General features: G+C 51.7%; 7 protein-coding genes across 7 annotated transcripts; 4 read left to right on the top strand and 3 right to left on the bottom strand.

The window, feature by feature from the left end:
- Positions 1-109: 109 nt before the first annotated feature.
- NCS57_01223000 (FAD dependent oxidoreductase) lies at positions 110-1,768 on the top strand (the record flags this gene model as incomplete). The annotated part of the gene is made up of 5 exons (XM_053061907.1): positions 110-201; positions 256-419; positions 515-807; positions 868-1,528; positions 1,578-1,768. 5 exons carry the CDS (start codon positions 110-112, stop codon positions 1,766-1,768), a joined length of 1,401 nt encoding a protein of 466 aa, XP_052908435.1.
- Positions 1,769-2,629: 861 nt separating this feature from the next.
- Positions 2,630-4,348, top strand: NCS57_01222900 (MFS domain-containing protein; the record flags this gene model as incomplete). The annotated part of the gene is made up of 4 exons (XM_053061906.1): positions 2,630-3,012; positions 3,061-3,542; positions 3,594-3,979; positions 4,037-4,348. The coding sequence occupies 4 exons, from the start codon at positions 2,630-2,632 to the stop codon at positions 4,346-4,348; spliced, it is 1,563 nt and encodes a 520-aa protein (XP_052908434.1).
- A 717-nt stretch (positions 4,349-5,065) lies between these two features.
- On the bottom strand, positions 5,066-6,432 carry NCS57_01222800 (Fe2OG dioxygenase domain-containing protein; the record flags this gene model as incomplete). The annotated part of the gene is made up of 4 exons (XM_053061905.1): positions 5,066-5,310; positions 5,363-5,954; positions 6,011-6,136; positions 6,187-6,432. The coding sequence occupies 4 exons, from the start codon at positions 6,430-6,432 to the stop codon at positions 5,066-5,068; spliced, it is 1,209 nt and encodes a 402-aa protein (XP_052908433.1).
- A 675-nt stretch (positions 6,433-7,107) lies between these two features.
- NCS57_01222700 (uncharacterized protein) lies at positions 7,108-7,559 on the top strand (the record flags this gene model as incomplete). Its single annotated transcript, XM_053061904.1, has 3 exons — positions 7,108-7,159; positions 7,210-7,283; positions 7,335-7,559. 3 exons carry the CDS (start codon positions 7,108-7,110, stop codon positions 7,557-7,559), a joined length of 351 nt encoding a protein of 116 aa, XP_052908432.1.
- Positions 7,560-8,480: 921 nt separating this feature from the next.
- Positions 8,481-10,628, bottom strand: NCS57_01222600 (uncharacterized protein; the record flags this gene model as incomplete). The annotated part of the gene is made up of 1 exon (XM_053061903.1): positions 8,481-10,628. The coding sequence occupies exon 1, from the start codon at positions 10,578-10,580 to the stop codon at positions 8,481-8,483; it is 2,100 nt and encodes a 699-aa protein (XP_052908431.1). The 5' UTR covers positions 10,581-10,628.
- Positions 10,629-11,256: 628 nt separating this feature from the next.
- On the bottom strand, positions 11,257-12,753 carry NCS57_01222500 (MFS domain-containing protein; the record flags this gene model as incomplete). Its single annotated transcript, XM_053061902.1, has 1 exon — positions 11,257-12,753. One exon carries the CDS (start codon positions 12,751-12,753, stop codon positions 11,257-11,259), a length of 1,497 nt encoding a protein of 498 aa, XP_052908430.1.
- Positions 12,754-13,474: 721 nt separating this feature from the next.
- NCS57_01222400 (uncharacterized protein) lies at positions 13,475-14,284 on the top strand (the record flags this gene model as incomplete). The annotated part of the gene is made up of 1 exon (XM_053061901.1): positions 13,475-14,284. One exon carries the CDS (start codon positions 13,475-13,477, stop codon positions 14,282-14,284), a length of 810 nt encoding a protein of 269 aa, XP_052908429.1.
- Between the last annotated feature and the right edge of the window lie 367 nt (positions 14,285-14,651).

Here is a 14,651-nt window from a genome sequence, read left to right as displayed (position 1 = left end):
ACAAAGAATCGAGCACTTGGTATATTTACTGTCATGACAAGCTCCCTCTGTTCTCCACCCCACACACCAATTTCTTTGCACATCGATTCCACCCATATGATTGACAAGCATGGCTCCACGTCCAACACCACTACCGGTTGGTAACCCAACCTCTTCTTACTGGTTGAGCCAGCCGCATTCAAAACTCCAGAACTTTTGCTCGTGAGTTGCGATTTTGTGATTCCTGGCCGGAATGCCAGCCTAACCATCATGCAGAAGGGAGACGCTTCCACAAGTTGCAGACACGGTCGTTATTGGGTCTGGCATCTCTGGATCGCTGATCGCACATGAACTCCTCACAAGACGCTCATATGGGCAAGATAGGCCGCTTGTGATGTTGGAGGCTCGCAGTCTTGCTAGCGGTGCCACTGGTCGCAACGGTAAGTGCAGACACATCAAGAGCAGTGAAGCCCACCTCGTCCTCGGTGAAACTCGGCTAGGACCCTCAGACAAGGTTGCTCATATGGTTGCTTAGGTGGCCACATAAAGCCAGACTGCTACAAGAACTTTGCGGCTTACCAACAACGCTACGGCAGTGTCGTGGCAAAGTCGCTGTGCCGTTTCGAGCTCGATAACATGAGAGAGTCGATCAAGCTCATCACACAGCAAGGCCTTGGGGAGGCTGTAGACTTGGTGCAAACCCAGTCAGTCGACTTCTTCATGACCAGCAAAGCGTGGGATGATGCCCAAAAGTCTCTAAAGCTCTATGCTGAAGCCGGTGGGGACTTGACCGAGATCAAGGCCTACGATAAGGTTGAGGCTGAAAAGGTGACGGCCCGATGATGGAGATTGCTTCGGGAGGATTGTCTGCTGACTGAGACCCCTTAGAGGTATCGATTCACTGGTGTCTTCGGGGCGGTAACATACCCTGCATGTAGCCTATGGCCCTACAAGCTGGCGGCTGGCCTGACGGAGAAGGCAGTCGACAATGGGCTGCAGCTCTTCACTCACACGCCGGTCCTGGAAATCTTTCCAGCGGCAGAGGGTAAGTGGCGAATAAGAACCAGTAAGGGCGACATAACTTGTGATACCATCTTTCACGCTACGAATGGGTATGTGTCACATCTACTCCCCGAGCTGGCAAGCAAGGTTGTTCCTGTCAAAGGCAATGTTGTCGCCATCGAGCCGAGCCAGGAGCTCGACGACAACCCCCTGGAACATACAGCCGGAGTCCAATGGGGCGAAGATTTTGATTACATGATCCAGCGGCCTGTTGATGGTAAGCCGCTAATTTTCGGGGGCCGCGATCTTGCACACAAGAGAAAGCTTCTTGGGCCCGTCGGGAACTCAGACGATTCAACTACGACCCCTGAGGTTGTCCGTGCGCTGCTGCGTTTTCCTATTAACCACATGAGAGGATGGGGCGACCAGTCAACACCCCGCTTCGTCTGGTCTGGCATCATGGGGTTCACTGCTGACGGCTTCCCGTTCGTCGGAGAGGTCCCTGGACGAGCGGGCCAATACGCTTCTGTCGGCTACACTGGACATGGTGGGTGTTGTAGCGGCTCGAAGTGCGAACTAGAACTGACTGGCAATAGGGATGGCCCGAGTTGTGCTCACTATACGAGCCCTTGTGCAGAAGTTCTTTAATGAGGCTATTGATCCTAGAGTTCCACGGCTTTACTTTAATATTAAGGAAAGGCTTAGTGAAAAGGATAACACATGGGAAGAAATGCTAGAAGAGGCATATAAGGTTAACTTGGATTCGCGACGTCTACCTAAATTATAAGGATGTTAGTATTAGATTAGACCTTTTCTAATAACTTAGAAGGTAATTAAAATAATTTTACTTAGAAAATTTGTAAGTTTTATAAAAGTATAAAAATACTTATAATAAGATTTAGATATTAATATTAAATACAAGCTTTAAAATATTAAGATTAATATATAACTTAATAATTTAATTTAATAATTTAAATAAAAAGAATTTGCCCTTAAGAAAGACAAGGATAAGATCTCTAATCTTATTTCTAGTTATTGCATCCTTTAAGCGAGCATAGTGTATAATATTCTATATCTCCGATCCTACTTAGCCCACAGTGTCGTATAGTGTTCTATGAAACTCCTGCCACTGAGCAGTAACTTGGGGTAATAACTGACTCAAGTTCCCTAGAATGAGGATCATTATGACGCGTTCGCATACGGGGTTGTGGGGAAGGTTAAATGGCTGCCTGAGCATTTACAAGGTTCAACCATCAACTAACACCGAATCACGAACACCGAAGGTTAAACCTACCTCTCTCGTTCCTGACCTGATGATCCGGATGCTTCATCTTCCCTTATTCGGCAGGTGATGTAACACCCGTCTGACAGCTTCCCCAGGGTAGAAGTTGCAAGCGCCACTCATGCTGTGATGACCTTGGTTGGTTCCCCACATGGAGCAGGGAACGGGTTCCCTTCCCCAGCCTTTCCATGCCGATCTCCGGGGCCTCCATGTTCCCCAAACTCGTCCGGCATGTTTCCGAAACCATGAGCTTGTATACATGAAGAATTTTTTATATTGAGGTAATTTTATATAAATCAGCTCAGTCTGCTGCAGGATCGTCACTCTGCTATTGAGACATAATCAACACCAAGTTAACCACTCAAGATGCGGACCTGGTTCGGCCGTGGCAAAAAGCTGCAACTCGCAGTGACATCATGCTGTCTCTGCGCCTTTATTCTCTACGGATACGACCAAGGGGTTTTTGGTGGTATTCTTGAAAACGAAGACTGGCTGAGGCAGTTCAACCACCCCGGCGATACCCTGACCGGTTTCATCACGTCAAGCTACAATCTCGGTTGTCTGGTGGGCTGCTTTGCCAACTTTTTCGTTGGCGAGAAGCTTGGTAGACGACGGACGATTTGGCTTGCTATGGGATGGATTCTCGTTGGTGCTGCTTTGCAGACTACTGCTTTTACTCGTGGGCATTTGATCGTGGGAAGAATTGTTACTGGTGTTGGAACTGGTCTCAAGACATCCACCGTCCCGATGTGAGTATACTTTGAAACAAACCAGGCCAAGTTTGCTTATCATCCTAGGTACCAATCTGAGCTTTGTGAAGGCACAAAGAGAGGCCGGCTCGTGTCTGCTGAAGTCATGTTCGTCGGCATCGGCATCGCCTTTGCCTACTGGTGGGACTTTGCCTTTAGCTACGTTGGAGGCGCATTCGCATGGCGATGGCCCCTCGCCTTCCAAGCCGTCTTTGCCTTGTGGGTTATCGTGGTCGTCTTTGGTATCCCAGAGTCACCACGTTGGCTCCTCAACCACGGCAACAGGGAAGAGGCCATCGATGTGTTGTCAGCCGTCTATGATAAACCTGTTGACCACCCGGATATTCTCCGAGAGGTCAATGCCATCGAAGCGGCTCTTTCCATGGAGGCCGAGGCCGAGGGAAGTGCTTCGTGGGCGTCCACCTTTCGCAACGACAAAGTCAGCACACGATATCGAGTCTTTCTCGCTTGGTTCGTGCAGTTTATGAATCAAATGGGAGGCATAAATTTGGTCGTATATTTCATTTTGAGTAAGTGCGACCCGCTGTGTTGCGTATGAAGCTCTTTCTAACTTCGTGAAGCTGTCTTGACCGACAATGTTGGTCTTGAACACCGGCTCGCCCAGATCATCGCTGGATGCATCCAACTCATGTTTCCGATCGGCTCGCTCCTTCCCTCTTTGGCCCTTGACCGTATGGGTCGTCGGTCAACAATGATGTGGGGGTCAGCAGGACTTTGTGTCTCGATGCTCATGGTTTCTGCTCTCCTGTCTCAAGCGGACGACACTGCCAGGGGAAAGGCATTTGCCTCTGGATCGATCGCCTTCTTCTTCACTTATATGCTCGTCTTTGGAGCTAGTATGAACTGTGTTCCTTGGGTCTATGTGCCCGAGATTCTTCCTCTTCATGCTCGAACCAGAGGAACGGCAATCGGAGTGAGCTCAAACTGGCTCTGGAACTTTACGGTTGTAAGTATTTGAGACACGTCCCTTTTAAGACTAGTAGAAGCTGATGATAGAAATTAGGTCATGATCACTCCCATCATCATCAACCGTCTCAAGTGGAAGGCCTACTTGATCTTCATGGCCACCAACCTCGTCTTTATCCCCATTATCTACTTCTTCTATCCCGAAACCTCGAACCTTGCCTTGGAAGAGGTTGACTACATCTTTGCTCGTGGAGAGAACGCGGTGGAAGTTGCTCGAGAAATGCAAAAGGAACTCGCCAGAGAGGGGCGTTTGGATGTGGAGAGGTCCCTTGGTGGAAAGATTGAGCCGAGCGCCTTTGTTGACGGGACGGAGAAGCAGGCCGAGACAGTGGAACATGTCAGCCCTTAGTGTACTTGGCAAGTAAAGCTTGATCTTGTTTGGAACTCGGGTGTATGGCTCCCGAGGGTCATTGATGATTACTGAGGCGGAAATAGCTCTAGGTGCTGTGGGGAGCCAAGAGCGAAGGCTTGATAGTCATTTTTCTTGTTAAATATAACTATCTTGTAGAAACGAAATACCATGTATCCCATTAAAGTCGTTGAATAAGTAGCTTCTTCATTCTTAGAGACACAGTCGGACATTATAGTTTACAAACGTGGCAATGTGTGCAAAACCTTCAGCAGATAAATTCCCTATGGCCTTCTCATGAAGCTATTGCTGTCTTAGGACTGTGCTTTGTAGAAGTTCTCTTAAGGTTATAACAGCCCTGAGCTTAGGAGTTGATGCGCCACGCCTCGTGGAGGTGTGGTGTATCTGCGACGCTTGATGAATGCTGGTGCTGCGTTGAAAGGCATTTGGCTATGATGGCTTTGTTGTGCTGACGTCCGTGTTGTCATTGATGAGCTGGCTTGACCTATCCCTAGGGTATGGAAAGAGGTGAAAAAGCTGACCAAGTGTATGAGCAACGGATCATCACTAATCATTGTTAAACACCAGGGACAGATATATACTTAAACGTTGTCATATCCATAAACACTAAACTACGCAATAGCTAACAACTCAAAATGTCGCGTACATGATGCAAGTTCCTCTTTGATGCATATTCTTTTCTCCCTCCCATGTCGCTTAAACAGGCAGAACAACCTTGACGCCCATGTACTCTCGCTGATGCATAAGCTTGCCATCGATCAGAACCTGATCAGCACCGACCCGGTTGCGCACAGTATCCGTGGGATCCGTACACGTAGAGATCTGGATCTCGCGCCATTGACGGTTTGTAGGGACGAGCTGGCCCTGCGATGTGCGCTTCTTGAACTCGGAGTAGACGCCTTGGTCTTCGACGCAGCCCTCGCGCTGGATGAGTGGAGAATCTGGAGGCTACGTTAGTATGTAGGATATGCTAGGGAGCATTGGGTGGCTTACCTTTGGCGGGTGTCATGCGGAGGTCACCGACGGAGCTGTTGAAAAGGACGAGAGAGAGACGCTCTTGCTGGCGCTGGTCAATCGGAGGCTTGAAGACTCGGTGACGAGTAGCCTTGAAGTGACCACCAGAAACAATCTCGAGAGTATCACCAATGTTGATGACGAGAGCACCAGGCTTGTAAGGAACATAGTACCACTTCTCATCACGACCCCAAATTTGAAGACACGAAATAGGCACCGAGAACAACAGAGTTGTCAAGCCAAAGTCTGTGTGTCCATGCATGCGCAGACCCTTGGAAGCCTCCTCGGTAGTCTTTTGCACGGGGCGGAACAGAGCGTGGCGGAAATATCCCTCGCCGGTCGGGCTGCCGTGGGACTGGACATTGTCCCAGAGGTAGTCGTCGGGGAGCTCGAGGACGCGGGAGAAGAGGGTGAGGAGGCGGCGGTTGACCGACTTTGTGAGGTAGTTGGCAAAGGCCTCGATCTCGTCCATGAAAGGGTGGAGGCACTTGGGGACCCGGCCGTTGACGTCCTCCCAGTCGGGCTTGTACCAGTTGAACTGTTCGATACCATCAGGGGGACCACGCTCGCGCTGGAGAAGAAGATTGTTAGTGATGGTTGGTGGGTGTAGGTAGGCGGGGTGTGTACCTTGAAGCCGTAGGGATGCTTGTAGCCGGACCAGACGCCGGTCTCGGGGTGGAAGAGCAGACGTTCCTTGTCCTCCTCGGTGATGTTGTGGTACATGTACTGCGCAATAGAGAATTGACGGTGGAGCTATACCTTGTCAATCGTCACGAACTCTTGCCCAATGCTCTGCCACATACCTGCTCTAGCGAGATACCATAGTTCTCAAGAAACAAGAAGCCATCATCGCGGATAGCCCGCTTGACCTGCTTGATCAAGTCCTCAACGACAGCAGGATCCTCCGAGTCAAGCAACGAGAGGTCAATGCTCGTGAGCTCTGCAAAGTTCTCCTTCTCCTGTGTTACCGGAGGGGGAACCCATTGAGGAACAGAGGGCTTGCCGGGGAGGTCGGCGGCGGGGGGGTTGAAGGGTGCGGCGGGAGCCATTGCTGCTTAGACTTGTGGAATTGATAGAAGAGGTGTGGATGGATGGTTGGTTTGTTTGATGCTAGAGATAAGATGGTTGAATCGCGTTCTTCTTATACATCTATGAGCTAGAGACGGAATTAGACAAGCCGTCAAAGGCTTCAAGTCTAGCCGGCTCTTCGGATTCGAGCTCCGCCACCAAACGAAGCAAAGAAAGGGTGTAAGCCAGAGATCCGGTGTTTCCAGCTGACCGGTCGCGTGCCAACTCCTCTACCACATCGATCGGCACCCAATACCAGCTCCGACGCGTTGCTTTTGCTCCTCCTCCAATGCCAACCAACCTCCTCCCCCAATGTCTGTCATGTATCTCCTCCGCCGCTATCTATCGCCCCCTCCGCAATCTCTCCTCCTCCCTCCGCCGATGATCTTGCCCATACCTGCCAGAAGCGGTTAGTGCCTCCCGGGCCCCGGAGGATGGGAGGAGCTCCTCCCGGACCCCAGACCACGGGCCCGCTGAGCTCCTCCGAGATAAGCCACAAGATCCAATCGGTAGTCGACCGATTGAGACTTAAAAAAGCGATAGAAGAGACAAGGGATACTCTTCCTGTTCAGCATCAAGCATTCTAGACCATCTTACCATTATCACGCATTCATCGTACCACCTTCCACACTTTCACACCCTTTTCCTCAGCAACCATGTCGCGCCAACTCATTTCCAGCGAGAAGTTCCCCCCCAAGCCCCACAACTGTAAGTCGGAGTGTGTCTTGGCTCTCTTGACGGGTCACTAACGTTGACAGGCCCCGCTACCAAGGTCCCGGGTCTTGTGTTCTGTGCTGGACAGACTGCCACCGGAGAGATTAAGCAGGCCACGGTACGTCTTACAATTGATCAGCTTTTGAGCAAATCACTGACTTGATTCCAGAGAACTGTTCTTCAGAACCTCAAGGAGGTCCTCGAGCTTTCGGGATCTTCCCTTGAGCAGGTTGTCAAGTACAACGTCTACCTTGCCGACATGAAGGATTTCGCCGCCATGAACGAGGTGTACATCGAGTTCCTTCCCAAGCCCATGCCCTCGCGATCTTGCCTCCAGGCTCTTCCCCCTGGTGATGGTACTGTTATCGAGATTGAGTGCATCGCTCAGGCTTAGAGTGTTGGAAACGGATATAAAAGATAGATAGAAATGAATGCATCAATGTTTTTCGTCACAAGCGTCATAAAGCGTCCCGCATAACTATTTATGTTGCCATCATGTCTCTTTAGCGAAAAAAACATTAGCCTTGCGGACTCTTTCGCGACTAAAAGGTTTCTTGTCTTGTGTGGTTCGAGGATACAGTTGGCTATCGGTGCACCATGGCTCCCCTGTCCTGTTCGATATATCGTCATTGAAAGAGGAAGTAGTCTGTTATGGGATCTCAACTCATTGACAGAGAAAGAAGAGATGCAGAGGTCTCTACCATCTAATATTAGAAGAAATACAGCCCTATCCTGAAGTTACTAGAATAAACAGACATTGCTGCTCTCACGAAGGGGTGCGTACTAACCTGTACCATATTAATTGCGCGCAAGCCTTGATAAACCAAAAATTGTGCTGTTGCATATCACAAGCTTAGTAAGGGTCCTATTGTTTAGTGGTTATGACGTCGGATTTTGATTACTTTCAAAAAGCCTTCCGAAGACCCCGGTTCGAACCCGGGTAGGACCTCATATTTTTGCTTTTCAATCGTTGGCTGAGGTGTCTCACTAACGCCGAACCTTTTTGTCTCCCCTTCTCTTTTTACGTTTTCCGGCTCTGTCAGACGCCCGAGGGATCATTGTCAAGTGCTCGTGACGTATGGTACAAGTCCATAGAAACCTCATGTTATGCACCAGCTCAATGTCTGTACCGGCACAAACCCACCCCTGCGACCGATCAGGCCATTCCTTGGGCTCCATCGGAGGATAAACCCCCTCGGAGACCCCGGAGAACCCCGTCCCCCATGTATTTTTCACTGGGAGCTCGCCGGTGACATGAATCGACCGAAATTTCTGGTCTTTCGTTCTTTGTGTTGTACATTTAAGCTGTGGTTACCTACTTCTGTAATGAATCTAAGCATCCCATGATAATCTTGCCCAACTGCCACCGCTGCCTTCGACCGAACACCTTTCTCGCCCACGCCAGCGCTCCTTCAGCGTCTCCATCCTCAACCCCCACAGCTTGCATTGAACCCAACATGCTCCCCCGAACCAGCTGCCAGGCAATCATAAACGCCTTGTACGCATACAGTGTTATCCACGGGGCCTCGGCGTCTGGCTCAATTGTCGCGTCGAGATAGCGCAAGAACCAGTCGACATGGGGCTGTATTGTCTTGGCAGTATTGGATTCACACAGAAACTCGCAAGACGGCGCCAGGTAGCTCAGCTGATGCAGCACCGCATCCATGCTCCCTCCCACGATACCCCCGGTATGCGACGGAGACCATATCTGCACCTCAATCATGGCCGACTCCCATGTCGCTTCACACAATGCCACATGCGCTACGTCTGTCGACTCTGGTTTCGAACGGATAAAAGGACCAAGCGCCAGGAGTGATGACCGTAAGGGTTCGAGTCGTTCTGTGCTGAGCATTCCCGTCATTGTACACCAACCGGAGATTTCTTGTGCGCTCGAGACGAGAAAGTGAGTAATGTTGATGGCGCCGTACGGGTCGAATGCTGGGAGAGAGCTGAGATCTGCACCTGACAAGAACCGTCGAACAGCATCCGGATATTGGACCGACGTGCCAGAATTCCCCGCGACCAGCTTCCGATGCGCCCATTCGACCGAAGATGACGCTGTCCAGTGGTCTTCTGGACATGGGAGTTCGTGCTTGATCTCCAAGTGTGAGAATTGGCGGGGTATCGACAAGAGCTGGTACCACAAGGTATCAATCTGATGGGCAGCAAACAGCGTCCGCTTATGTGATTCGGTTCTGATGAATTCCCGCCATAATGAGTCGAGGTCCTTGGTCGTCGTTGGCTCCGTCGGTATCGGTTGCGACAGTCCGCTGGCTCGGGCAAGCGAAATCATCTTGGAGTGCGTCTTGAGAGCATATGCTGAGTTGTTCCCACAGAGATACATCATGGCGTAGATCTGGAGCAGTAAGTATGCCTGGACCATGGAGACATTGTGTGCCGGGTCATCGGTCTTGTCCTCATCGGCGAGGACGACAGCACGCGCTCGATGGAAGCACCGCTCGGATAAGCTCACTCCAGATCCCGGTTGACCAACGCAATCTGGGTCTTCGCCGTACTGGTAGGCGATGCAGAGTATGCTAAGTAGTAAGTGCTTGGAGATGTGTGCGGCGTCAAAGGTGGGTTGGTGGAGGAAGGGTACGAAGTGGGAGATGTGCGTAAAAAAGAGTTGGCAGCCGTGTGCAATTTGTGAGGCGGAGGGCGACCAGTCCTCCTGTGCTTGTGTGATGTCAATTGATCCGTATAGTAACCTCTCGGGGCTGCCTTGGTCGAAGCTGAAGCCGAGGATGTTGGTGCCAAACGGAGCGGAGTGTGGGATGGTGACGGCATCCATCTGGGCATTGCTGGCGTGCTCGAGAAAGTCGGCACCCAGTAATTGCAGGTCGGCCGAGCCTTGAACGATGGAGGTGATGCATGATGAATCGCCGATGGATGTTGGTAATGACAATGGAGCGGCGACGGTCTGGGTGTGATCGCCTTCGGTGCTGGAGGGCGCGACGGCAAGGTTGATTGCGTCTGGGTTCTGGTCATTCTGATCAAGCCATATCCCGCTATCCATCTCCAAATCATCTTGGTGGCTCTGCGCGGGCGAAGCAGACGAGGCCTTGTCGCCTTGAGATATCCCATCACCCCCCTGCGAAGGCGGCGTCGGCGCCTGCAGGTCTCGTTGTCGCTTCCCCTTGGAGCGCTTCTCCAGATGACCCATGTGCTTTCGCTTCATGTGGCGATGACGTAGATCGGGGCGCGAAAAGGTGGCAGAGCAAAGTTCGCAAGGGAGCGAGGCCTCGCTGGGGGAGCGCGTGTGAAGCGCAGCATGACGCTTCAGGTTCTCATGGCGGGTGAAGCGACTGGAGCAGACAAGACATTGGAATGGCTGATAGGAGGATCTCCTCTCGACGGCGGGAGAAGCAGGTATGGCGGAAGCGAGGGCGATATTCCCGGCGTGCGGCGATGCCATTTTTATCGTTGTCTGTTCCAGGTGAAGATGCGGGCGGAGAGAGACTCGACCGGGTCGGGTTGTACAGGCGCAGGTGACGCTTTCCCTTTCCCCCAGATAATTCGACTCGCTTTCCTTCCCCGCAATCTAAAAGTGGAGCCTTGACTTATCTGGTGATCCACTCCGGTGGTTCTCCTATCTTTTTCGCGCCTTTTGTCATTCGTTGTTTGGAGCGTCTTATCACGAGGGACGCTGAGTAATTTCACTATCGATGGGTCTGTTGATAGCGTATCTTTGCGTGCTATGCAAGAATCTTTATCCTCTATTCAATTCTCCCTTTCTTTAACTTTCGGTCCGATATATATCCCTCAAACTTTGTGTCTCTGGTGCTCCTCAGCGGTGTGGCGACCCCGTGGCAACCCCAAACCGGCATCGTTTCTAGTCCCTATCTCCGCACCCGGACCGCTAATCTGTATTCCGTCGGTTCCTCGGCCGATGACTTTGACATCATGAATTTGGACAATTGGATTCACGACTTTGAGAGTGGCACATTATGCGTTTTTGATCCAACACTATTGGTTCTAACCAGAACCTATGTAACGGAAGACCGTCCGAATTTACAAACTGACATAGTCTAACGAAGAGAAGAGAATTCCTACTACACCCAGCACTCCGGGACCTGTTCCGATACGTATCATCAGTACATCTCGTAGCGCCAGCCGAGCTGAACCATCTCCTCGGTGACACCGCCCTTGACAACCTTGGCAATTTGATCGGGGTCACCCGAATCCAGGCGCTTGTTCTCTCGGAGCACCAACCAGCGGTAAAACGTGATGGTGCCAGCAAACAGAAAAGCGCAGCCCATCAGAGTGCCGAATGCGGCATAGAACTGAGGAGGAGCGTAGTAGAGGTATGAAGCCCAGATGTTGGATGTGCCGCCGATGGCATTGACCAGGGCAGAAGCGGCCGCTCGCTTGGTGACGGGTCGTGCAAGATGGAGGTTGATTGTCTTGAAGAGGACGAGCTGAGGACCGACCGAGGCAAAGGGCAAGATCATCATTGAAAAGTAGCGGGCGGGAATGTTGAGAGTCGACATGGGAATGATGTACATGCCAATCGCAATGGCAATGCATCCAAGGATGATGGGGTACGCCGTGTTCTTGCGGTCAGAGTACCACATGAGAACCCAGTAGACGCCACCGGCGAGGACGTAAGGAGGTGCGGTGAGAAGCAGACTGACGGTTCGGTTGAAGTTGAGAGACGCGACAAGCGTGGGGAAGTAGTTGGCGATGGAACCCTGAGCCTGAGAAAGCATGTTGCAGAGGATGAGAAGCAGAAGCTTGGGATCCTTAAGAGCACTGGTGAAGCCCTTGAGGGTGCTCTCCTTTTCGGTACCTTCAGCTGCACCAGCATCGGACTCGACACGCCAGACAGCGAGATCGCGCTCAAGCTGGGAGAGGATTCGGCTGTTGTAGGGGAACTCGGGCATGAAAAAGGCGCAGATGAAACCAATTCCAACTGTAGCAGAACCTTCGATGATGAAAAGCCACTGCCAGCCGCGAATACCATGAGCACCATCAAGCTGGAAGATTCCGGCCGCAAAGAGGCCACCGAACGCGTTGCCGACCTGCTGGGCAATGTATAGACTGGCGATACGCTTTCCGAGCTCAGTCTTGGTGTACCAAGCAGAAAGGTAGTAGATGGCTCCAGGGAAGAAGACAGCTTCAGAGACACCTAGGATGGCACGAACAGCCAACAGTTGTCCGTAGCTTTTGACAGCAGCTGTGCAGGCTGAGATGGAACCCCAGATGACAACAGCGCAGCAGATATACAAGCCCGGTCGAGCAATCCTCGAGATGATGAGGTTGCTAGGGATCTGGAAGGGAAGGTAGCCGACGAAGAGGATCGAGATGGAGGTGGCGAATTGCTCGGTCGTCATGTTGAGGTCCTCGGTGATGCCTTGAAGCTTGGCAGCGGCCAAGTTCTGACGATCGATGTAGTTGAGGATGTAAAGGATACCGATGATGGGAAGGATGATGAGATCGATTTTTCGAACGAGCTTCTTGTTCATGGCAGACACTTCAGCTTCGCTGAGGTGAAGGAGGGACTCTGGCATCCGCTGGTAGGCGGCGCTGGTGCCCTCGGCATGGGACGAAGCAGGCCGTTTGGCATCCTCCAGAGTGGCAGTCGTCATGATGACAAGTGTAGTTGGATAAAAGAGATGTTAAAAAGGTGAAGGATGTTGTGAGAATGAGTTGTGAGTTGTCGTCGGGCAAGCGTGGTATATATCGACAACGAGTCAAGAGATAACGCTTATCTCGCCCACTAGTTCGGCGTTATCTTGCCAACTCTAGGGAAGACGACGAATGATTGAGACTCTTTTACAAAAGGATCTTGATTTGTCGATATCATTCCCGATTAACGGGTCCCTTTTAACGCGGGTTGGAATGATAGGAAGCGGTGGGGGAGAAGAGAAAAGATTCGGAGGAGCCCCAAAAACGACGATCTCTAGCCCCATTCGGCCGTTACCAAAATCCGGGGTCCGGGGTTGGCGGTGCGATAGCGCATTGGCTGGGCTTATCGGAGGAGGAGCTCATGGCTTGCAGGGAGGCGTTGTTCCATGGCCTGCAGGGAAGCAACCCTGATCGGCGCTCATCGTGCAGCCATCTCGGGGGGGAGCTCCTCCCAGTGGGGCCAAGATAACATCCATCACCGAGATACTGCATGCTCTGCGAATAGATGCCATGTTTATCCAGATGACGACTTTATCTCGGCGAGTAGAAAAGAGAGGCTTGGAAATCATAAAGACCCTTGTTTTCTGAACAGACCATCTCATCATCCCCCTCCTTATCATCATCAGCCCATTTCAAACCACAAGAAAAAAGCAACCAATCATTTCACTCTATTCATCCATCATGACTCAAAAGACCTATCCCACTGCCCTCACAACCGAGATCGAGAACCCTCGGTTGAGGTTCCTCAACAAGATCAAGGCGGGTGAATACCCCCTGATGACCTTTGTGGCTATCCCCTCTGTCCGCCAAGCCCAGATCGTTGCCCTGACTGGTCTCGACGGTGTCATCCTCGACTGTGAACATGGTCACATTGGAGATGACTCCATGCACAACTCTGTAGCTGCCATCTCGGCTCTCGGAGTCTCCCCCATCATCCGCATCCGCGGCCCCGCTCACGACATCATCAAGCGCGCTCTTGACACTGGCGCCCACGGTATCATGGTTCCCCAGATCAACAACGCCGAGGAGGCCCGACAGATTGTCCAATCCTCCAAGTTCCCTCCCCAGGGTGTTCGCGGCCAGGGCTCAGCCTTCCCCGCCATCGGCCACGGTCTCACGACCCCTGAGTACATGAAGTCAGCCAACGAGACGATCCTTACCATGATCCAAATAGAGACTCGCGCAGGAGTCGAGAACGTCGATGAGATCTGCGCGGTCCCCGGCGTGGACATGGTCTTTATCGGTCCCAACGACCTGGCCCAGTCCCTGCTGGGATACGTCCCCGCCCGGGGAGACGAGCCCGAGTTCCTGGCTGCTATTGACAAGATCATTGCTGCGGGACGGAGACACGGCAAGTGGGTTGGCCGCATGGTCAACAATGGTACTGCGGCCAAGGAGGCTAGGTCGCGGTATGACACTGTCGCTATTACTGGAGATACCAAGGCTATTCAAAATTGGTACATGGCTGAGTTTGAGATTGCGCGGTCATAGAAGTAGTATTAGATCTCTTGAGGGAAATTGGTTTAGATGCATATAGATTGGTGTCAATTCAATGTTGGTCAATTGTTCTAAATATTATCTGCCTTGATTAAACAAAGGCTGCCTTGCCTGCTTTGAAACCCTGCCGGCATCTTGTAGCAAGATCTTGTTCAAACCCACGCCCAAGAGGACACATCCACAATCACTGACCCTGCTGATCTCATCTTTCAATCTCCGTACAATCTGCATGCCCTCGTGATCGGCGCTGTCATTACCGCTCTCACTAGGCTCCTCCGACGTCGGGTTATGCAGCCACGGCCTTCCCTCCGATGCGAACCCACCCACCTGGTGTGCTCCTCCAACACCTTCTCCGCACCTC

Source organism: Fusarium keratoplasticum, chromosome 10 (assembly GCF_025433545.1).
Source record: "Fusarium keratoplasticum isolate Fu6.1 chromosome 10, whole genome shotgun sequence".
Lineage (NCBI taxonomy): Eukaryota > Fungi > Ascomycota > Sordariomycetes > Hypocreales > Nectriaceae > Fusarium > Fusarium keratoplasticum.
The sequence above is the reverse complement of the archived record's forward strand: the minus strand, read 5'-3'. Positions and strand labels throughout refer to the sequence as shown.